This window comes from Periplaneta americana, chromosome 3 (assembly GCF_040183065.1).
Source record: "Periplaneta americana isolate PAMFEO1 chromosome 3, P.americana_PAMFEO1_priV1, whole genome shotgun sequence".
NCBI classification, from domain to species: Eukaryota; Metazoa; Arthropoda; class Insecta; order Blattodea; family Blattidae; genus Periplaneta; species Periplaneta americana.
Genome location: NC_091119.1, coordinates 142,844,858 through 142,861,819, shown reverse-complemented (window position 1 = coordinate 142,861,819; position 16,962 = coordinate 142,844,858). Strand labels below are relative to the sequence as shown.

The 16,962-nt window shown below is 34.6% G+C and overlaps 1 protein-coding gene across 2 annotated transcripts; it reads left to right on the top strand.

The window, feature by feature from the left end:
* Positions 1-1,517: 1,517 nt before the first annotated feature.
* peo (pendolino) lies at positions 1,518-15,789 on the top strand. 2 transcript variants are annotated; one of them, XM_069821725.1, is made up of 7 exons: positions 1,518-1,646; positions 4,074-4,267; positions 4,408-4,472; positions 5,755-5,855; positions 11,677-11,864; positions 11,973-12,141; positions 14,585-14,810. In XM_069821725.1, exons 2-7 carry the CDS (start codon positions 4,170-4,172, stop codon positions 14,666-14,668), a joined length of 705 nt encoding a protein of 234 aa, XP_069677826.1. In that variant the 5' UTR covers positions 1,518-1,646; positions 4,074-4,169; the 3' UTR covers positions 14,669-14,810. The 2 variants fall into 2 exon arrangements, with proteins under 2 accessions (XP_069677826.1, XP_069677825.1); XM_069821724.1 differs by lacking the exon at positions 1,518-1,646 and adding an exon at positions 1,854-2,075 and having other exon boundaries at positions 14,585-15,789.
* The last annotated feature ends 1,173 nt before the right edge of the window (positions 15,790-16,962 follow it).

The window sequence follows — 16,962 nt, the reverse complement described above, 5'->3', positions numbered from 1 at the left end:
ATTCCTTGTTTGATACCCTACAACTTTTGTATAAATAGTTTCTTCGTAAAATTAAAAATAAGAAAATTACAAGCATTGTTTCATACATGCATACAAGGTTATTCATGAGGAGTTACTGCCACTTACGGAGCATATTCCTGAAGACAGTTTGAGCAAAAAAGTCATATAGACATGGGTCCTAATCTCAATATTTTCAGTTACACTAATTTGAAGTTGTTAAAAAAATGCCTTTTTCCTTTAATTTTAATAATATTATAATAATTAGAGAATGAACTATTCAGAAGTATAATTTCTGTAATTGGCTAGTATTCTGAAGATAAAAATTTGTTAATTCCACACTTGCTTTGCACACACAGAAATTTTTTCAATTTTTAATTGCAAAATTACATTTTTCATACACATTTATCACAACAATTTTTACAAACCACGTCATTCTTGTAAACTCTTTAGGTCAGTACATTAGGATGGAAAATTGAACTGTAAAGAATCACAACTTCAAATTAGTGTAACTCTGAAAATATTGAGAATAGGACACATGTTTATATGACAGTTTTTGCTCAGAATGAACCCAGAAATAAGCTCTGCAAGTGGCGGTAACTCCTCTCAAATCACCTTGTGTAAATTTATGGGCGGGTAACTGGCTGTGAAGAAACAGCATACTGAAGGATGCACTGGAAGGAATGATGAATGGAAGAGACCAGAAGAAGATATCAGATGATAGACGATACATGGAACGTATGCGGAGATTAAAAGAAAGGCAGAAAATACGAAAGATTGGAGAAAGCTGGATTTGCAGTGAAAGACCTGCCTTTGGGCAGAAAACTATGAATAGAAAAAAAAAAAAGTTTTTTTCGTGAAGAGATCTTAATATGACGTGCATAATTCTGAAAGGGAAATGTAAATAGTTTGCATGCCAGCGCTGTCTGTTACATGCAGGGTTTCCTTGTTAACTTCCTAAAGGGTCAGAAATGCACAATTTTTTTAAGAACAATCGTCGGATATAGATGACTGCATAAGTCTCAGTGACTTTTTTTTTATTGAAATAGTAATGATTTAACCGTATATTTTGCTTTACATTTCGCTAGAGACATGAGCTTTGTAAAGTTGGTGAACAAATACTGGAAAGATATTAATTTTATGCCACGAATCATTTTTAATGGTATTAATACCAACAGAAATGGCGTGGAAAATAAGTAAGAAAAAAATAACATTCTTTCTTTCATTCAAAGAACGCAAAGTAAAGGAAGACTTGCAGTTACGTAGGTAACAGCAAACTTGATTAGCAGCTGCAAAAATATGGGTAGTCTTAATTTATATTTACTTATTCGTGTAAATGCACAATGTAGCGAATTTATTTTTATCAGTTTATAACCCTGAACTATTTAAGCTTGCAGGGTAACCAATTTTATTACAAAAATGTGCTAAATTTATTATCCGTTGACATTCTGTGTATTAGCTACCCTTCTGACTGCTGAATAATTAAATACTGTACTTCTGTCTAACGTTGACGATCTTCTAACACCAGGCTCATTGGTTTAATAGAGTGGCTATTTGGTTAGCATGGTGACTAACATAACCTCACAACGTTTTAAGGGAAGATTAGTAGGTACGCCGTACTAGTTAGGAGTGTTAATTGACGCAACACTGTAAGTTATTACGACTTTTCTCCATTTCATAGTGCTTCATATCCATAGATCGTGAAATAGTTTATATTTATGAATAATTACGTTTACTAACAGCCTTTAGAATCACAAACAATAGTTTGTAGTCTAGCACTATTATAGTGTAATTTTGTAACTAAATTGAGTTGGCTATGCTGAACTTCTGTCAATTTTTGCACTCTTGTGATAAGAGGAAAGTTGGTGGAATATTAAGTGTTTTGTTGCCTGTTTTTGTGGATAAAGTTAAGTTAATTTGCGCTGACATTATGACTTCTTGAAAAGGGAGAAACAGAAAATATTTAAGAATTAGGATGCACAGTAAAATGTGTTATCCTTTATCGAATTTTATAAAATGCAAGGAAAGAGGTCAACATAATTCTGTTTAGTACAATGGCCACAGGTCCACTGGGAAAGGTATGATAAATATTAAATTACAGGGTTCATTTTTTAATGTTTCACAAGAATCGAAAGTAATTAAACTTTTGATCAAATTGTTGCATACAGTGCTTTTATCATATTTTTTTCCCTTACGTTCAGTGTAAGTAGAAATTCACTTTGACAGGCACATAACAGGTTAATGCACTTTTGAGACTCAAGTCTGACGTTAATACGGTAAACTCGAAATCAGTTTAGTAAAATGTCAATGTCGATGCACAGTAATAAGAATGTTTTAAAATATAGTAATTGCTGAAGGAAATGTGTGAGCTGAATATAGCCATAATTATTAAAGTAATGAGAAAATTCGATTGGAAGTTATGTAGCAAAGTTTACCCGTACTGTCAATATTTGTATGGAATGAAGGAGAATTAGAAGTACAGAAAAGTGGTCACTAGTCCACCGAAGCCCCCCTGCTGGTGTCGCCCTAAGTGTTCTTTGGATACAATTTATTGTTCTATCGATATTGAAAATAATGAGATATCTATTAGCTCTTATAAAGTAGACATTTTAATTCCTCTAGTAGAGCAATGAAAATGGTCTAAAAATATTCTTCTCCACCACTATGGACTAAAAGCATGTTTGAACGTGAAACAAGTGGGCCCGGGTTCAAATCCTGGTTGGAACAATTTACCTGATTTTTTCAGGGCTTTTCCTCAACACATTAAGAGAAAATGCTGGGTAACTTTCGGTACTGGATCCTGGATTCATTTCACCAGGATGCTATATAACTAAACTGACCATATTTTTCATTGGTCATCCCTTATTGCATACATGAAATAAAATGTATCGGCTTATGGCATTAAAAGTGCAATGATTATTGTACCAATGCAAATAACATTTTATTAATAATTGTTTACAGATATAACTTATGCGTGCATTTATCAGAAGATAGAATGGTGTTATTTTTTATCCTTCATTATTGTATTGATATTCATTGGATGACAAAATTTTCTTAAATCATTTTGTAAAACACTTCAAAAAGATAAAAATTCATTGCAACATAGGCTAGTTGGAAGTTGTACTTTGTTGTCATAATGACTTTTATTGTTTTTACTTGTAATTAACATTTTTATAATATCCAAATTTTGTGTAGCCTATTTTGGAATATAAGCCCTACTGCTTCTACAGATCTGTAGATGTAGATCTATGCATTTTTACTTAGAAGGGAAATGAACGAAATGATCGACGAAAGGTGATGAGGCCTGACATTTTGGTCCCTGAAATGAACAAATATTTCCCTCCAACGTTTGTCTACAGAATCTCCTAACCTTTTCCACAAATCTACATGTTCAGAGATTACATTCCTCGTTAGGCAGGAAAACTGGTGAAACAAATTCTGTATCACTATCAATATTTTAAAAAGTTCTTGCTTAGCTATCAATCCAGTGCTCTTTTCCACCTCAGACCATAGAGGAACATGCTTCAGCGAAGCCCATTGGAAAATATCTAAGTCCTTAAAGTGTTTATTGCATTGCGTATCTTAATATTTTACACAGTTTTCATAAAAAGTTACTGCAGTCCCTTCCACATTTTCTTTCTTAACTAAGACTTCTTCATTTTGCGGAGATGTGGGACATTTGAAATCCACATTCTACAAGGGAGGATATTTAGGCGTTTTGCCAGACTCACAGAAAATGGAAGGGAAAATATCCTCAAAGTAGAACTGTCCTGTCGAAAGGATGATGTCTGATCAGTTTATAGATAACCATGGCAATTGATAAAGCATCGTAAAATAAACCAATTAAAAAATTTTCCTGACGATACATCATCATCATCATTTTTGGAGGTCTGCCCAAAGAACTTCAGCCTCTTGCAAGAGGGTATTTCCAGTTTATTTTGTACTGATGGATGTATTCCAGAACTGACTTCGATTTCTTCCTTCAGTATTATGGTTGTTCATTGTTGAGTTTGCAGAACTGTATTATTTCATGCATTTATAAGATGAAAAATAATTTATTTTATGAATATTTACAGAATGACCTTGATGTAGATGTGAGTGAGCCGTTTAAACGCCAGGGTTCATTTCGCAAAGTTCTTCCATCTCTTCCAAGCGCTGATTCACAGCTTAGTATGTCTGCAAAGATGATTGACCGACCAGCAATACCGAATAGAGGTCATCAAAAGGCATACAGTCAGTTTCAGCAAGAATATTGCATTATATCAGAATAGTAAGTTGAAAATGAGATTTGAAGATTATGTTCCTAAATGGCTTAGGTAATATAGGCCAATGTGTTTTATATGTATATTGTTTATTCATGTTTGAATTGGTTGGAAAGGGTATAATTTTGTATTTCTTTTTCATTTTTAGTAACATGTTACGAAAACAAGCGCTTCCAGGAATCTATGTAATTCCCTCAGCACAAAATTCTCTTTGTAAGTATAGTATATGTTGTGATTCTTTGCAAGGAACATTAAGCATGTAATACAGAGCGAAATCTTGGTGTATTGTAGATCGGTCTAGGTCTGAAATAATCATGTTCGGAAAGAAATATATCAATTTGTGGAACTTGTATAATCTTAATGATAGTGCAAATCGTAATATTTAGATGGAACTGATTGGTGTACGAAACCGATAATAAATTTTGTCTCTGCGTATGATCCATATATCTTAATGTCTATAATTTCTGATGTCCACTTCTGCTTCGAAGTCTTCTCCCGTTCACCATTCCTTCCAGTGCAACCTTCAGTAAGCAGGTTCTTCTCAGCCAGTGACCCAACCAATTCCTTTTTCTCTTTCTGATCAGTTTCAGCATTATTCTTTCTTCACCCACTCTTTCCAACACAACTTCATTTCTTATTCTGTCTGTCCATTTCACATGTTCCATTCTTCTCCATACTCACATTTCAAATGCTTTTAGTTTCTTCATTTCACCTGTTTTCAGATACAAAACTATGTTCTAAAGTTTTGGCACTTTCAGTCTTTTCCATTTACATGCTTCAATTCGCGGGTGCTCGTGTAAAAGGGGTTAAGTATGAATTGACTAAAGCGGGATAAGTAAAGATTTGAACCCTCCATGATTACTTCTTTCTTGTGTTAAAGGGGTTAAATCATGCTTCCATCCATGATGTAGTTACAGTGCTTCGTATTTTGTGACAAAGGGGTTTTGTTCAGTACCAAAGGAGAGAAGTTTACATACCTTACAATTTGACTTAACCCCCTTTACACGAGCAACTGCGAATTATCCTTCACTCTGCAAGGTCCAAGGTCAGGCCTGTAGAACAAACAAAAAGTGGCTGGAAAAGTTAAAATAACTTGTGTACGTATTTGTGTTTAATAAAAAGATAATTATAATACTGAATTAGGTAATTTTAAGTCGCTCAAATTCTCATATATTGTTCACGTGAAACTTAAAAAGCATTTTGTTGCAATTTGAATAGGATAGAAAGGTTCGAACCTAAGAATCTGATCGTTAATAGTAATATTACGTTCGTCAAGAATTTTTATCTGTTATTTGATGTAATGAAGATGACTTATAAATTAAAGTATAATGCAGGGTAAAATACAGAAGATACGTATTTGACTAATTATATAATAAATTGCTTTACTTCAGCGATTGCTTTTAATGAACACTTATTACTATACATGTAGTTCATAATTATGTGCAGTGTATGTAAAAACTAGTGGTTTTGTATTCCTATTGTTCATCATTTACAGTGTGGTTTGGTGTGCTGTTCGTTAGGCAAGGGGTGTACCAGGGAGGAATATTCCGCTTTTGTATTCACATTCCTGAAGCATTTCCGGATGGTGGATGCCCCGTAAGTTCCATAATTAATTTAAATTCATTACGTTTTTTTACTCAAGTCTTTCAATGTTCTTGAAGAATTTAATTCAGATAATTTAAATTTACTTGCTTTTTCTACGTGATTGATTGTCCAGCTTTTGTTGTTGGTGCTTCTATAAAAATAAACAGCACAACCTCGAATATCTATTTTAATGGACAAGACATAGTGAATGGTTAATCGAAAAAAAAAAAAATTGATAATTCATATTATCAGTTTTGACGGACTTAAATCTGTCTGGTGATGCTTTAAAATTTCAGTTACTTTTTTTGCACTAACAACAGTTTTTTCTCTATTTTTCCATGTATCTGTTCTAAGTTTACTAATTACTAAGAAATATTTGAGTAAGGAAATGCGAAGTGAAATGATATGCTACTCCATAGGGAATGAATTAACGGAGAACCTAACGAAAATTATGCATGCAGCAAAGCTAAGCGATTGTGGTAGACATAATTCAGAAAATGAAAGAGTGTGATATAAATCATTACTGTACATTGCTTATATATTTATTTATTTATTTTTTTTGCGATGAATAATCTGCAAAATGGTTAATGGAGGGACAGATAATCAAGATTTTACTGTATGTATTTTTGTTTTTAAAACTGATGAAAAACAGAGATCAAATATTTTTTAGAAGTGGACATCATTACCGATGCATAGAACAAAAGAACAGCTATGCATTGGATCTGTGAAATTAAACTCTTTCTACATCAATCGAAGTAAACATCAGTAAACCCATGCAAATCACCAAATGAAACCTGAAAAAACAGAACTACAGGTACTCTGATGAAAAATATTTCTTACTTGGCCATCATTTTTTTTTTTTTTTTGGGATACATTGTGACAACTGTATCTATAAACCATTTCGAAACCATGATATGTACTGAGGCCTAATGGCTTGCTTAACTTGTATTTGTGGGTTAAAAGTTTAGCCTCCCCAACCTGTTTAGTTTCCTCAGTCATGAATTTCATGTTGAAGATATACCGATAAGCTATCACAATTTGACTATGATTATGTGTGTGTATTCCGCCTTTGCTTATCATACAATTAAATGAATGAATTAATTAGTCATATTTTTCATTAACGTTTTCGGTACGTAAATTGTACCATCTTCAGATGTATGTATATGATGCTAATTGTTAACCAAGCCTATGGGTACGTGTATCGTGGACTTAAATGATCAGTGTTTTTGTGCATACTGTGCTATGTCGGTGAAGTGTTGCCATGATTACATAAGTGATTACCTTAACTCTTATATACTATTTGCTGGTACAACACTTTATCAAAATTAATTAGGATGTTTCAGTCAATATTTAAAACACTATTTAAAAAACACTGTTTAGAAACTGTTTAAAAAACACATAGTTTGTACATCACTTTAAATATATGAAGTATGTGATCACTTATTGTGTGGTGTTTGCCGATGTGAAGTTAAATGAGGCAGTTGTGGTGATCTTGTTATTTAGCGTTGAGCTGGACGCAGTATCGTTAACATGGCTATGTTTGCTAAAAGTGATGTTGAGACACTTCTATAATAGTTGATGGCATTACTGTGATTTGTACCCATAGATGTAATGTTATAACAGAATGAAGGTTGTCAAGTCCATGGATTTAGTATCGCCTGGCGTGTCTGTAACAATATGATTAAGTATTAGTCTATGAATTTGAAATTGGGAATGTTTGTAATTGAAATTTGGAAATTCCTTTAACTGGTATTGGTTATGGTTAACTGCTAGGGGTAATGTCTATGTAAGAAAAGAAACTTACAGTTTTAACGTGTATTGGTCTGCTCGTGCTTGATGCTAGGCTGATACTAGAGCGATGGGCTTGCTCACAGTATTTTTTTAGTTATATTGTCTTTAACCGGAAGTAGAGGGGGGATCGGTGAAATCTGTGTGCGTGTTTGTTTGGGCGGGAATAGTTTGAATAAATTGAAGAGTGGATTATTTATGTTGGCTATTTGTTCATTTAGTAGGGGTTTTCCTGAGTTGTGTTCTTTTATAATATGAAATTGTTCCGCCGTTTCTATTGTGGGGTCGTTTGTGATTTTTAGTATTTTCAGAGTGTCATTAATATTTGCGAGTTCGTGGTTTTCATCTATGAGGTGTTGTGCGAATTTAGATCTGTTTCTATTATAAACGAAGTCAGAGGTGTGTTCCCGAAATCTTATTTTGAAGTTGCGCCGGGTCTGTCCTATATATGTTTTGGTGCAATTTTTGCAGTTTAACTGGTATATGCCACTGTTTAGGAGGGGTTCATTGTGGTTGGTATTATTGGGAATTATGTTGTTTAGTTTGTTGTTGGTACGAGGGGCTATGTTAATATTTTGTTTTTTAAAAAAGTTACTAAGTTTGTTTGAAATCTTGCCGTAATATGTTAGACTGTGCCATTGTTTTTTGTTTTGTGTTTTCTCAGGCTGTAATGTTGTGAATTCTTTTTTATGTAGTTTTGTTTTCCTCTTTTGTATTAAGTTGTTAATTAGTTGGTTTTCGTATCCATTTTCAAAGGCTATTTGCTTTATATAATTAAGTTCTTTATTGTAATTATCTTTATTTAGCGGTGTTGTGAGTAATCTATCAATGAGGAAACGGAATTTGCTAATTTTATGTGTGGTTGGATGTATTGAATGTTTTTTTATAGCATGTGTGGTTGTTGTTTCCTTCCTGTATATGTTAAATGTAATTGTTGGGGTTGCTATTGTTATATTTAAATCTAGAAAGTTAAGGCTGTTGTTATTGCTTTGTTCAAGGGTGAATTTTATGTTTTGATGCCATTTGTTAAATTCATCTAGTATTTGACTGTCTTTGTTTTGGGTGTTTCCGTATATTATTGTGAATTTTATTAGTAACAACAATGTAATTTATTCGTCACAACAATAATTCCTTTCTACAATTCACCTTAAACGCTCTCGTCAACAATTGGATCTTCACTCAACAAAGTATTCGTTATAGCACTCCACCGACGACAATGACAATTTACTTGGACTATTACGCACAACAATGAACTGTTAATCTTAACTAATATTTACAAAGCACTATTTACAAATCAGAACTACCAGTTCTCAGTTCACAGTTCTTCTATCTCAGTCACTCGAGTTCACGGTATCTCGAACCACAGACCTTCAGAGACAGTTCACTGTACTCGAACTCGGGTCCCTCCAACTGCGGTCAACTGCACTCGAACTCAGGTCCCTCCAACTGCGGTCCACTGCACTCGAACTCAGGCCTTCGGATGCTGACGCAGATGCGGACGCACACTCGAGTCGAACTCCGGCACACAAGTCTGGCTTCCTTGCTCTGGCTTTCTCACTGACTGAATAACTGAAAACTCTGAAACTGAAAAACTGCTGTCGTTCCTTCGCGACCGTAATTTATAACTACAGCGACGTAGCCTCGAAAGTTCGACCCGTCTCTAGAGATGGCATTCCAGAGAAATCCAGGGCCCTCTCCTCTCTACCAGCACCAGATGCGCGCGCAAACTCGTCGCGTGACGTAATACACCCTCTCTCTTCTCTCCACCGCGCGACGTCACTCAATGTTCCGTGGAGCCTGTGCGATCTGCTTTCATGCGGGACGCTGGTCGTGAGTTCGAATCTCACGTCACTGTCACATTATTATTGTATCGTCAACATATCTTGCGTATGTACTGAAATTGAACTTATTGTTTAAATTATTTATATGTTTGTTTTCAAGTTCTTGTAGGAATATGTTAGCTAAATATCCAGATAAGAGGTCACCCATGGCTAATCTAGTTGATTGAATGTATATTTTATTATCAAATTTGAAATAATTTTGTTTTAGAGATGTTTTTAGTAATTGGGTGATTTGTTGAATTATATTGTTATCTAATTGGGCTTCATTCAGTTTTTGAATAATAATGTTAATGGTTTCATCTATTGGTATGTTGGTATATAAATTTGTGACATCTAGTGAAAGTATTTTGGTGTTGCTCGTAGTTTTGAGTTTTTGGAGTTTTTTATTATTTGTTTTGTGTTGGTGATGGTATATTGGTTGTCTTGAATGATATTATTACTTAAGAATTTGTGTAAATATTTATTAACTTTGTAATTTGGGGCTTCTCTGCAATTCACTATTGGTCTCATTGTCATTTCTTTTTTATGTGTTTTAGGTAGTGTTTTTAAATTAGGTGCTTTGTTTTTTAAATAGTGTTTTAAATATTGACTGAAACATCCTAATTAATTTTGATAAAGTGTTGTACCAGCAAATAGTATATAAGAGTTAAGGTAATCACTTATGTAATCATGGCAACACTTCACCGACATAGCACAGTATGCACAAAAACACTGATCATTTAAGTCCACGATACACGTACCCATAGGCTTGGTTAACAATTAGCATCATATACATACATCTGAAGATGGTACAATTTACGTACCGAAAACGTTAATGAAAAATATGACTAATTAATTCATTCATTTAATTGTATGATAAGCAAAGGCGGAATACACACACATAATCATAGTCAAATTCCTCAGTCATGTTTACTGGGGCAACTGACATGAGTGTGTTTTGCTCATCTCAAGCATCAGTCGCTCTAAGTACACTTGCAGCATCTAGCACTTTAATAAGCAATACAATACAAGATTGCTTTCTCACACTCGAGCAAAATGAGTATATGCTGGGCTTTAATCACTACAACACATCCTGAAATACATTGGAGTCTCAAGAAAGAATCTTTATTCCACTCATCAGACCAGAAGCAGCAGCAATCGCAAGTCTGAAAACCTTTCTCACATGCATAAAGCGCAGCAGACGAGCTATATCACCATAACATATGGTCTCAAGAATTGTTATTCTGAGTCAGAAAAAGCCATAAGTAAAATTCAATGATGACTCAAACTGTAAATAGCAACTGAGCTACATTATTACAATACAGGTTAAAGTAAGTTGATGTCACAAGAACTAATATTTACGTCAAGTTAGAAAAAGTATTAACCAGAAATTCATAAATACAAAAGTAATACGCAAGATTCATAATTACAAGTGTCATGGCCTGGTTTAAAACACCAAGAGATTTACTTAAAGAAATAGATAAATAGAGGCAGACGAGATATTGAATTGTGCATAAACAAATGGATAATGATTAAGTAGCATCCTTTTGAGAGTTAAAACAGGGAGGAGACTTAGACATAAAAGTCTAATATCATTGTAGTTGTTTGTGAATGGATTTGAGATATTCGTACTAATAAAAGCAAACAGATGTCAACATTGTGACACTTGTTCACATAACAGTCGCAGTTGAGGTGCAAGATAACAAATTATGTATGTAACTACACGAAATATTCAGTAACCTAACTCATCACAGAGGGACATTGGTAACTGTGCATTTCTTCCTTCCCACGCTGATCTTGCTTCTGACTTGTTTTACCATCACTGAACACACGGTTGTCAAGTCTTTCCCAAACAAACTTTGTTACCAATCTTAATTGTTGATATTGTTTCTACAAAATACCCCCATCACATCACCAGTGATTTCTCTTTTCGTAGAATATGCATCCCAAACTTCAAATAAAAATGCTACTTTTCTCGAAACCTATTCACAAAAGACCACAATGATATTCTACACTTGTTTAACGCACAGTCTTGATTCATCTCTCACAGATCTTATTTAGTTCCCTTTCACTTTGTATGCAAAATATACAGAATTCATATTTATGAAAGTAGTAAGAATTTAATATCGAGTACTTAGTAGAAACAGTAACATGTTCAAATCAAAATTACAAGAAAATTTGCCTCCTTAGTTTTTCTTTTATTTGTTAAGAACTGTTTGTTTCAGAGAGTTGTGTTCCAGTCCAAGACTTTTCACCCCATGATTAACCCCAGCACAGGGGAGATGGACGTGAAAAGTGGTTTCCACGAATGGCGCAAGAATGTTAATCACATTTGGCAGGTGGTGCAGTATATTCGGAGAGCTTTTTACAAAATAGAGACTAAGGCACCATTAAACCAAGAGGCATCTGAAATGTAAGATATAAGCATATGAAGCAAATCTACTGTCAGAAATTGTGAAATGTTTTTATTTTTCTCTTGCTTACATAATAATTATTTATTACTTTCTGTCTTCTGTGGTAGGTATGAGAAGAACCAAGAGGGCTTCATTGAGAATGTACAGTCCTGTGTTAAAAGCAGTCAGGAGCGAGTATATGATCCTCCTCCTACAGATGATCAACATTACATCAGCTTTGAACCGTATGATAATGAAGTGCATGGCCAAATCAGGGATGCTATCTTTAAAGGAAAGGTTCGTGTAATTTTTCTCTTCAATAAGGCCACTCTGCCAAGAAATAAAGAGTCATTTTGAACACTCATCCTTTGCTGAACGTCACCTGAAATAACTTCACAAAACAAAAGAACAGTGAACCCCATTCACTACTTAACAAAACACATTACAAGCACTGGAGGACATGTTCTCTTTTTTTTTAGCCTTGTTCTTCTGTCCTCCAGGCATTTAAATATAATTTGCCAGAATGTCTGGAATTTTAAAAAGTTCTTTTTTATTAATAATGGTGGGTACTTGACTGTTCGTCATTCACCCAGATGAAGCCAATTGTGTAGACCAATTTACTGATAGAGTCATTGGGCCATTCTACCACTGTGATGAGATGAGATAAGATAATGATGGAGATTTGTGGGGATTCCACAGGGGAACTGGAGCTCTAAAGCAAGATTCATAAATATCAGAAAGAACCCCTGTGTTACCTGGACTATGGGCTTCCCAATGCAAGTTATAAATTAAGGGTATGCTGGGGATCGAATCTGAATTAACAGGATTGTAAGTTCAATGCTCTAGTCACTAGACCACTGTGGCTGCTGATTTTAAAAAGTATGACTACCAAAACTGAACTGTTCATAACTCATGTCATCCCAGAACTTTCATTTTTTACGGAAAATGTTCAGTGTTGTCCATGAAAGTCAAATATTTGTTACCTGACAGGGTTAAAAGAGTAGTCAGTTAGAAGATTGTAAATCTTTTGTTCACGAGCTAATAGAAATATATAAAATCTTATTTTGATTACTTGGAGTAATGGGCAGTACTTTTTCAAAAATTTTGTTTTGAGTGGATTCAGTTTGACACAAGCTGTGTTTCCCCCTTTTGATGAATTGTATTCTTGTTTAAGATGTAGGGAACAACTAGTATTGAGACATGATGTTAAATTCGGACAATTTCGGTTTTTCCCCTACACACGTGCCTACAGATGTATCTGCGTAGGTAGTTGCCTACATATCAACTGACTTGGCACAACATATCAGGCCACCGGCATGGCTCAGTCAGTTAAGGAGCTTGCCTGTCAATCTGAAGTTGTGCTCGGGTGCAGGTTCGATCCCTGCTTGGGCTGATTACCTGATTGGGTTTTTTCCGAGGTTTTCCCCAACCGTAAGGTGAATGCCAGGTAATCTATGGCGAATCCTCGGCCTCATTTCGCCAAATACCATCTCGCTATCACCAGTGTCATCGACGCTAAATAATCTAGTAGTTGATACAGCGTCGTTAAGTAACCAACTAAAAAATAATAAAAAAACAACATATCAGATAACCACACAGTTGATAAAGCATTATTAGAAGAATTAATAAAAGGTCCAATAAAGGTAAAGGTAGCCCCTTCACGTGCCATGAAGACACTTGGGGAGCATGCTTTCATGACCTCAGCACTAGAATGAGGTACTGTGGTCGGCACCATGCTCCAATCGCCTTTTACCCCCCCCGGGAAAGACCCGATACTCAATTTGATAGGAGGCTGAGTGAACCTCAGGGCCATTCTGGAAGTCTGGAAATGAAAAAATACCGTCACCATCTGGGATCGAACCCCAGAACTTCCAGTCTGTAGCCAGCTGCAATAACAACTGAGCTACCCTGCTGCCAGTAAAAATTCCAACTTTAGATTTTTCAATATATCTCAGTCTTTCAGTCTGGTAGATTAGTAACCTTTTTCGAAGTCTCTTTTCATTCAGTTATACTGTGTGTTCGTATCAATTTCTGTTCTTTTACATTAAATTAATTTAAGTGTATTTCTCTGATTAACAATAGCATGTACAGGTAATGATTTCAGAAACCTCATCCCCAAAATAATTTTTTCTTGTATAAAATTTATTTGTTGTCTAATTTTCAAAATGTTATTAAAATTGATACTTTCACCTTATGGAATGAAATTTGAGCTGTGTCACCTTCAAAGTTTTATTTCTTAATTTTCTCTTTAATGTTGCACATTGCTCATTTATTCATTCACTTAGAGACTGATATCTAGCAATAAGAAAACTAAGTGAAATATGAAATTTGTGTTGCATTAAAAATAGTTATTTATGATACAAGTTCGTAAGGGTTCTCTTTTTGGCACGAGTGTTAAGTTTGTGAAACGAGGCTTTGCCTATAAGGGCCAAAAATGACTGTACGAATGCGTATCATTACAATGTTTTTTCTATGAGAACACAAATTTACATTAAATAAATATTTCAAGTTGGAGAGTTTATAAGATCACGATGTCATGACAGTCTAAACTCAGAATCATTAAGAAATAAGTATCCATAAAATGACAGCCTGTTTTATTCATGATCACGATTTCATGGCTGTCTAAACCGGCATAATCAACAAAGTGGTTAAGAAAAGTTGATAAACTTAACACACTCATCAAGCTACATAAATCACCATTCCAGCAGTTACATCTTCACTTACTGAACTGTTGTTTCAGGAGAATGAAGAAGAATCAAGTTCCTTAGGGCTGTCATGGGTTCAGCCAGGATCATTACAGCCCTTCTCCAAACCTACTTCTTGATACTTCCTCATTTTTAAAGTGTCAACTGCAACAAATAAAGTCAGTATATAGGTATATTTTGTACAATCAGAATCACATGTGATGTGTCTTAGATATAAAGATTTGGGCAGGCTAATTAAAAATTTCCACGGCTCACGTGCAGAAAAAAGGATGGTATATGCTGATATCTCTATTTCAGCAACTCTTCATTTGACTTCATGTTATTTTAAGAAATTATACGTAAATATTTTTTTTAAACTCCGCACAAAAACTGGCAATTCCATGTCTGAAATGTTGAGTGCGCTAAGCGTGGGTTGAAAGTTTAGTAAGAAAGTTGACACTATTGGTGCCATCTTATGGAAATATCAGAGGGATAGGGATGATTAGTAGATATAACTAGTCCTTAATTAGAATTACTGTTTAATATAATAAAGAATGTTTTGCTCATGCAAATATTGTGTAACACGTCCATTACAGCCTAATGTAAAAAATACAAGATTAAAGTATTGATGTGCTGAAAGCACCTTAGAGCACAAGGTTGAATTACAAAGTAAGAGACTGTGGAAGGTGAAGGCTCTTTTTGATCTCTCTGTTATGGCTGACACTTCAATCGGTTTGTCTATTTAAGTGCAATCTTGCATGTTTAAAAGAGTGGCTGTGTTGATTGTGTTACAGTCATAACATTAAGCTTATGTTTATTCTTCTACGATTACAATATTACATTACTGTTCACGATTTAAATTTAAAAAAAATACAATTTTTGTAATGACGACAGAGGCAATTTTTGTTTGGTCCTTGTTCACCCAGTCCCATTCCTGGAGTTGCCTCTGATAACTTTGAATCTTGAAGCTACTTTTCCATTTTCACATCTAAGTGTTTGACTGTTACAGAGACATTGTTGTGATTGATTTGATAATTTAGTTTGTGATACAGGTGTCTTAGATGTCTGTATTGGTGACTGACTAATAGTCAAGACTCCAGTGTTTTATCTTTTAATTTTATACTCTTTGAATGTATTATATCTAATACAGTGGGGAAATTTAAGCAATTGGTATAGCTTAACTTCAAGCTGTGCGTCTTTAATGGCTTGCAGATATGTGGCAGCAGTAACAAAAAAGAAATACAACAGAACTTTTCCTAGTCATCATTCCGTACACCATTTCCATCTTTATTCTCTTCTTTTCTTATTCTTTGTTTGTGGTCCATTTGATTTAGATTTAACATCCTTTATAATATCTGATCATTGTTCCTATTGTTAGATTTTAACTCATTCAAGATCTTGATAATGTAGACCCACTGTCTGTAGTGCACTCTGGATAGTCTCTGACGAACTAAGTGGTCTACACTTCTTGCAGTAACTACATCTGTGAGCCATCCTTGTGGAGTCGGGACTAAGGTTGCCAGATTGTAAGTTTTCCCCGTATCCTTACATTTTTTTTCTTTACCTTAAAATTTGTCTTCCATAATTTGAGGGTTATCTACTTTTTTTTCTTCTGCAATATAATTATTTTCAACATGGAATTTACTGTAGGGTTACCTTATGTCAGCATTTATGTGTACAAATTCGCTTTACTATAATAAAAACAGCTGTACACATACAGTTTTGGAAATACTCTAATTTGTCCACATTTCTCATATTGAAGTATTATTTATTCATTTTTGTTTCATTTGGTCTCATGTTGCTATAAGCTGAGAGAAACATGAGTAGCTTAATATCAAAGACGGACATCTGACCTCAATCGAAATTTAGATAGCTGTGGTTTTTTATACAATTATTCATGCTCTTTCCAGTTATAGTGAAACCATATGCAAACTCTAACACTACATTTATAAAATAAATTGTGTTAAATATTACAAAGAACACTATGAATTAAAAAATTGCCTCTAGATCAAAACTATGGAGAAGACAGATGTCCGTCTTTGATATTAAGCTACTCACATATTGCTGTGTGTGTGATTGTTAAACATTAAAAATAGTGCAACGTATTATATTGCGGTTGAGGCTAGCCCCACATCCTGCTATTGAGTCATAGTGAATTGATATCCCCTCTGTCCACACCTGTGGAGTAACAGCGTGTCTGGCCACGAAACCAGGTGGCTCGGGTTTGATTCCCGGTCAGGCAAGTTACCTGCTTGAGGTTTTTTCTGGGCTTTTCCCTCAACCCAATATGAGCAAATGCTGGATAACTTTCAGTGCTGGACCCTGGACTCATTTAACCGGCATGATCACCTTCATCTCATTCAGACGCTAAATAACCTAAGATGTTGAGAAAGCATCGTAAAATATCGTACTAAAAAAATATCCCCTCCTCTCC

Coding starts and splice junctions, on each gene's coding strand:
- peo (XM_069821724.1), top strand. CDS start 2,052: ATGGCCACAGGTCCACTGGGAAAG. Junction 4,473..5,754: donor CTCAGCACAAAATTCTCTTT/GTAAGTATAGTA, acceptor CATCATTTACAG/TGTGGTTTGGTGTGCTGTTC. Junction 12,142..14,584: donor ATGCTATCTTTAAAGGAAAG/GTTCGTGTAATT, acceptor CTGTTGTTTCAG/GAGAATGAAGAAGAATCAAG.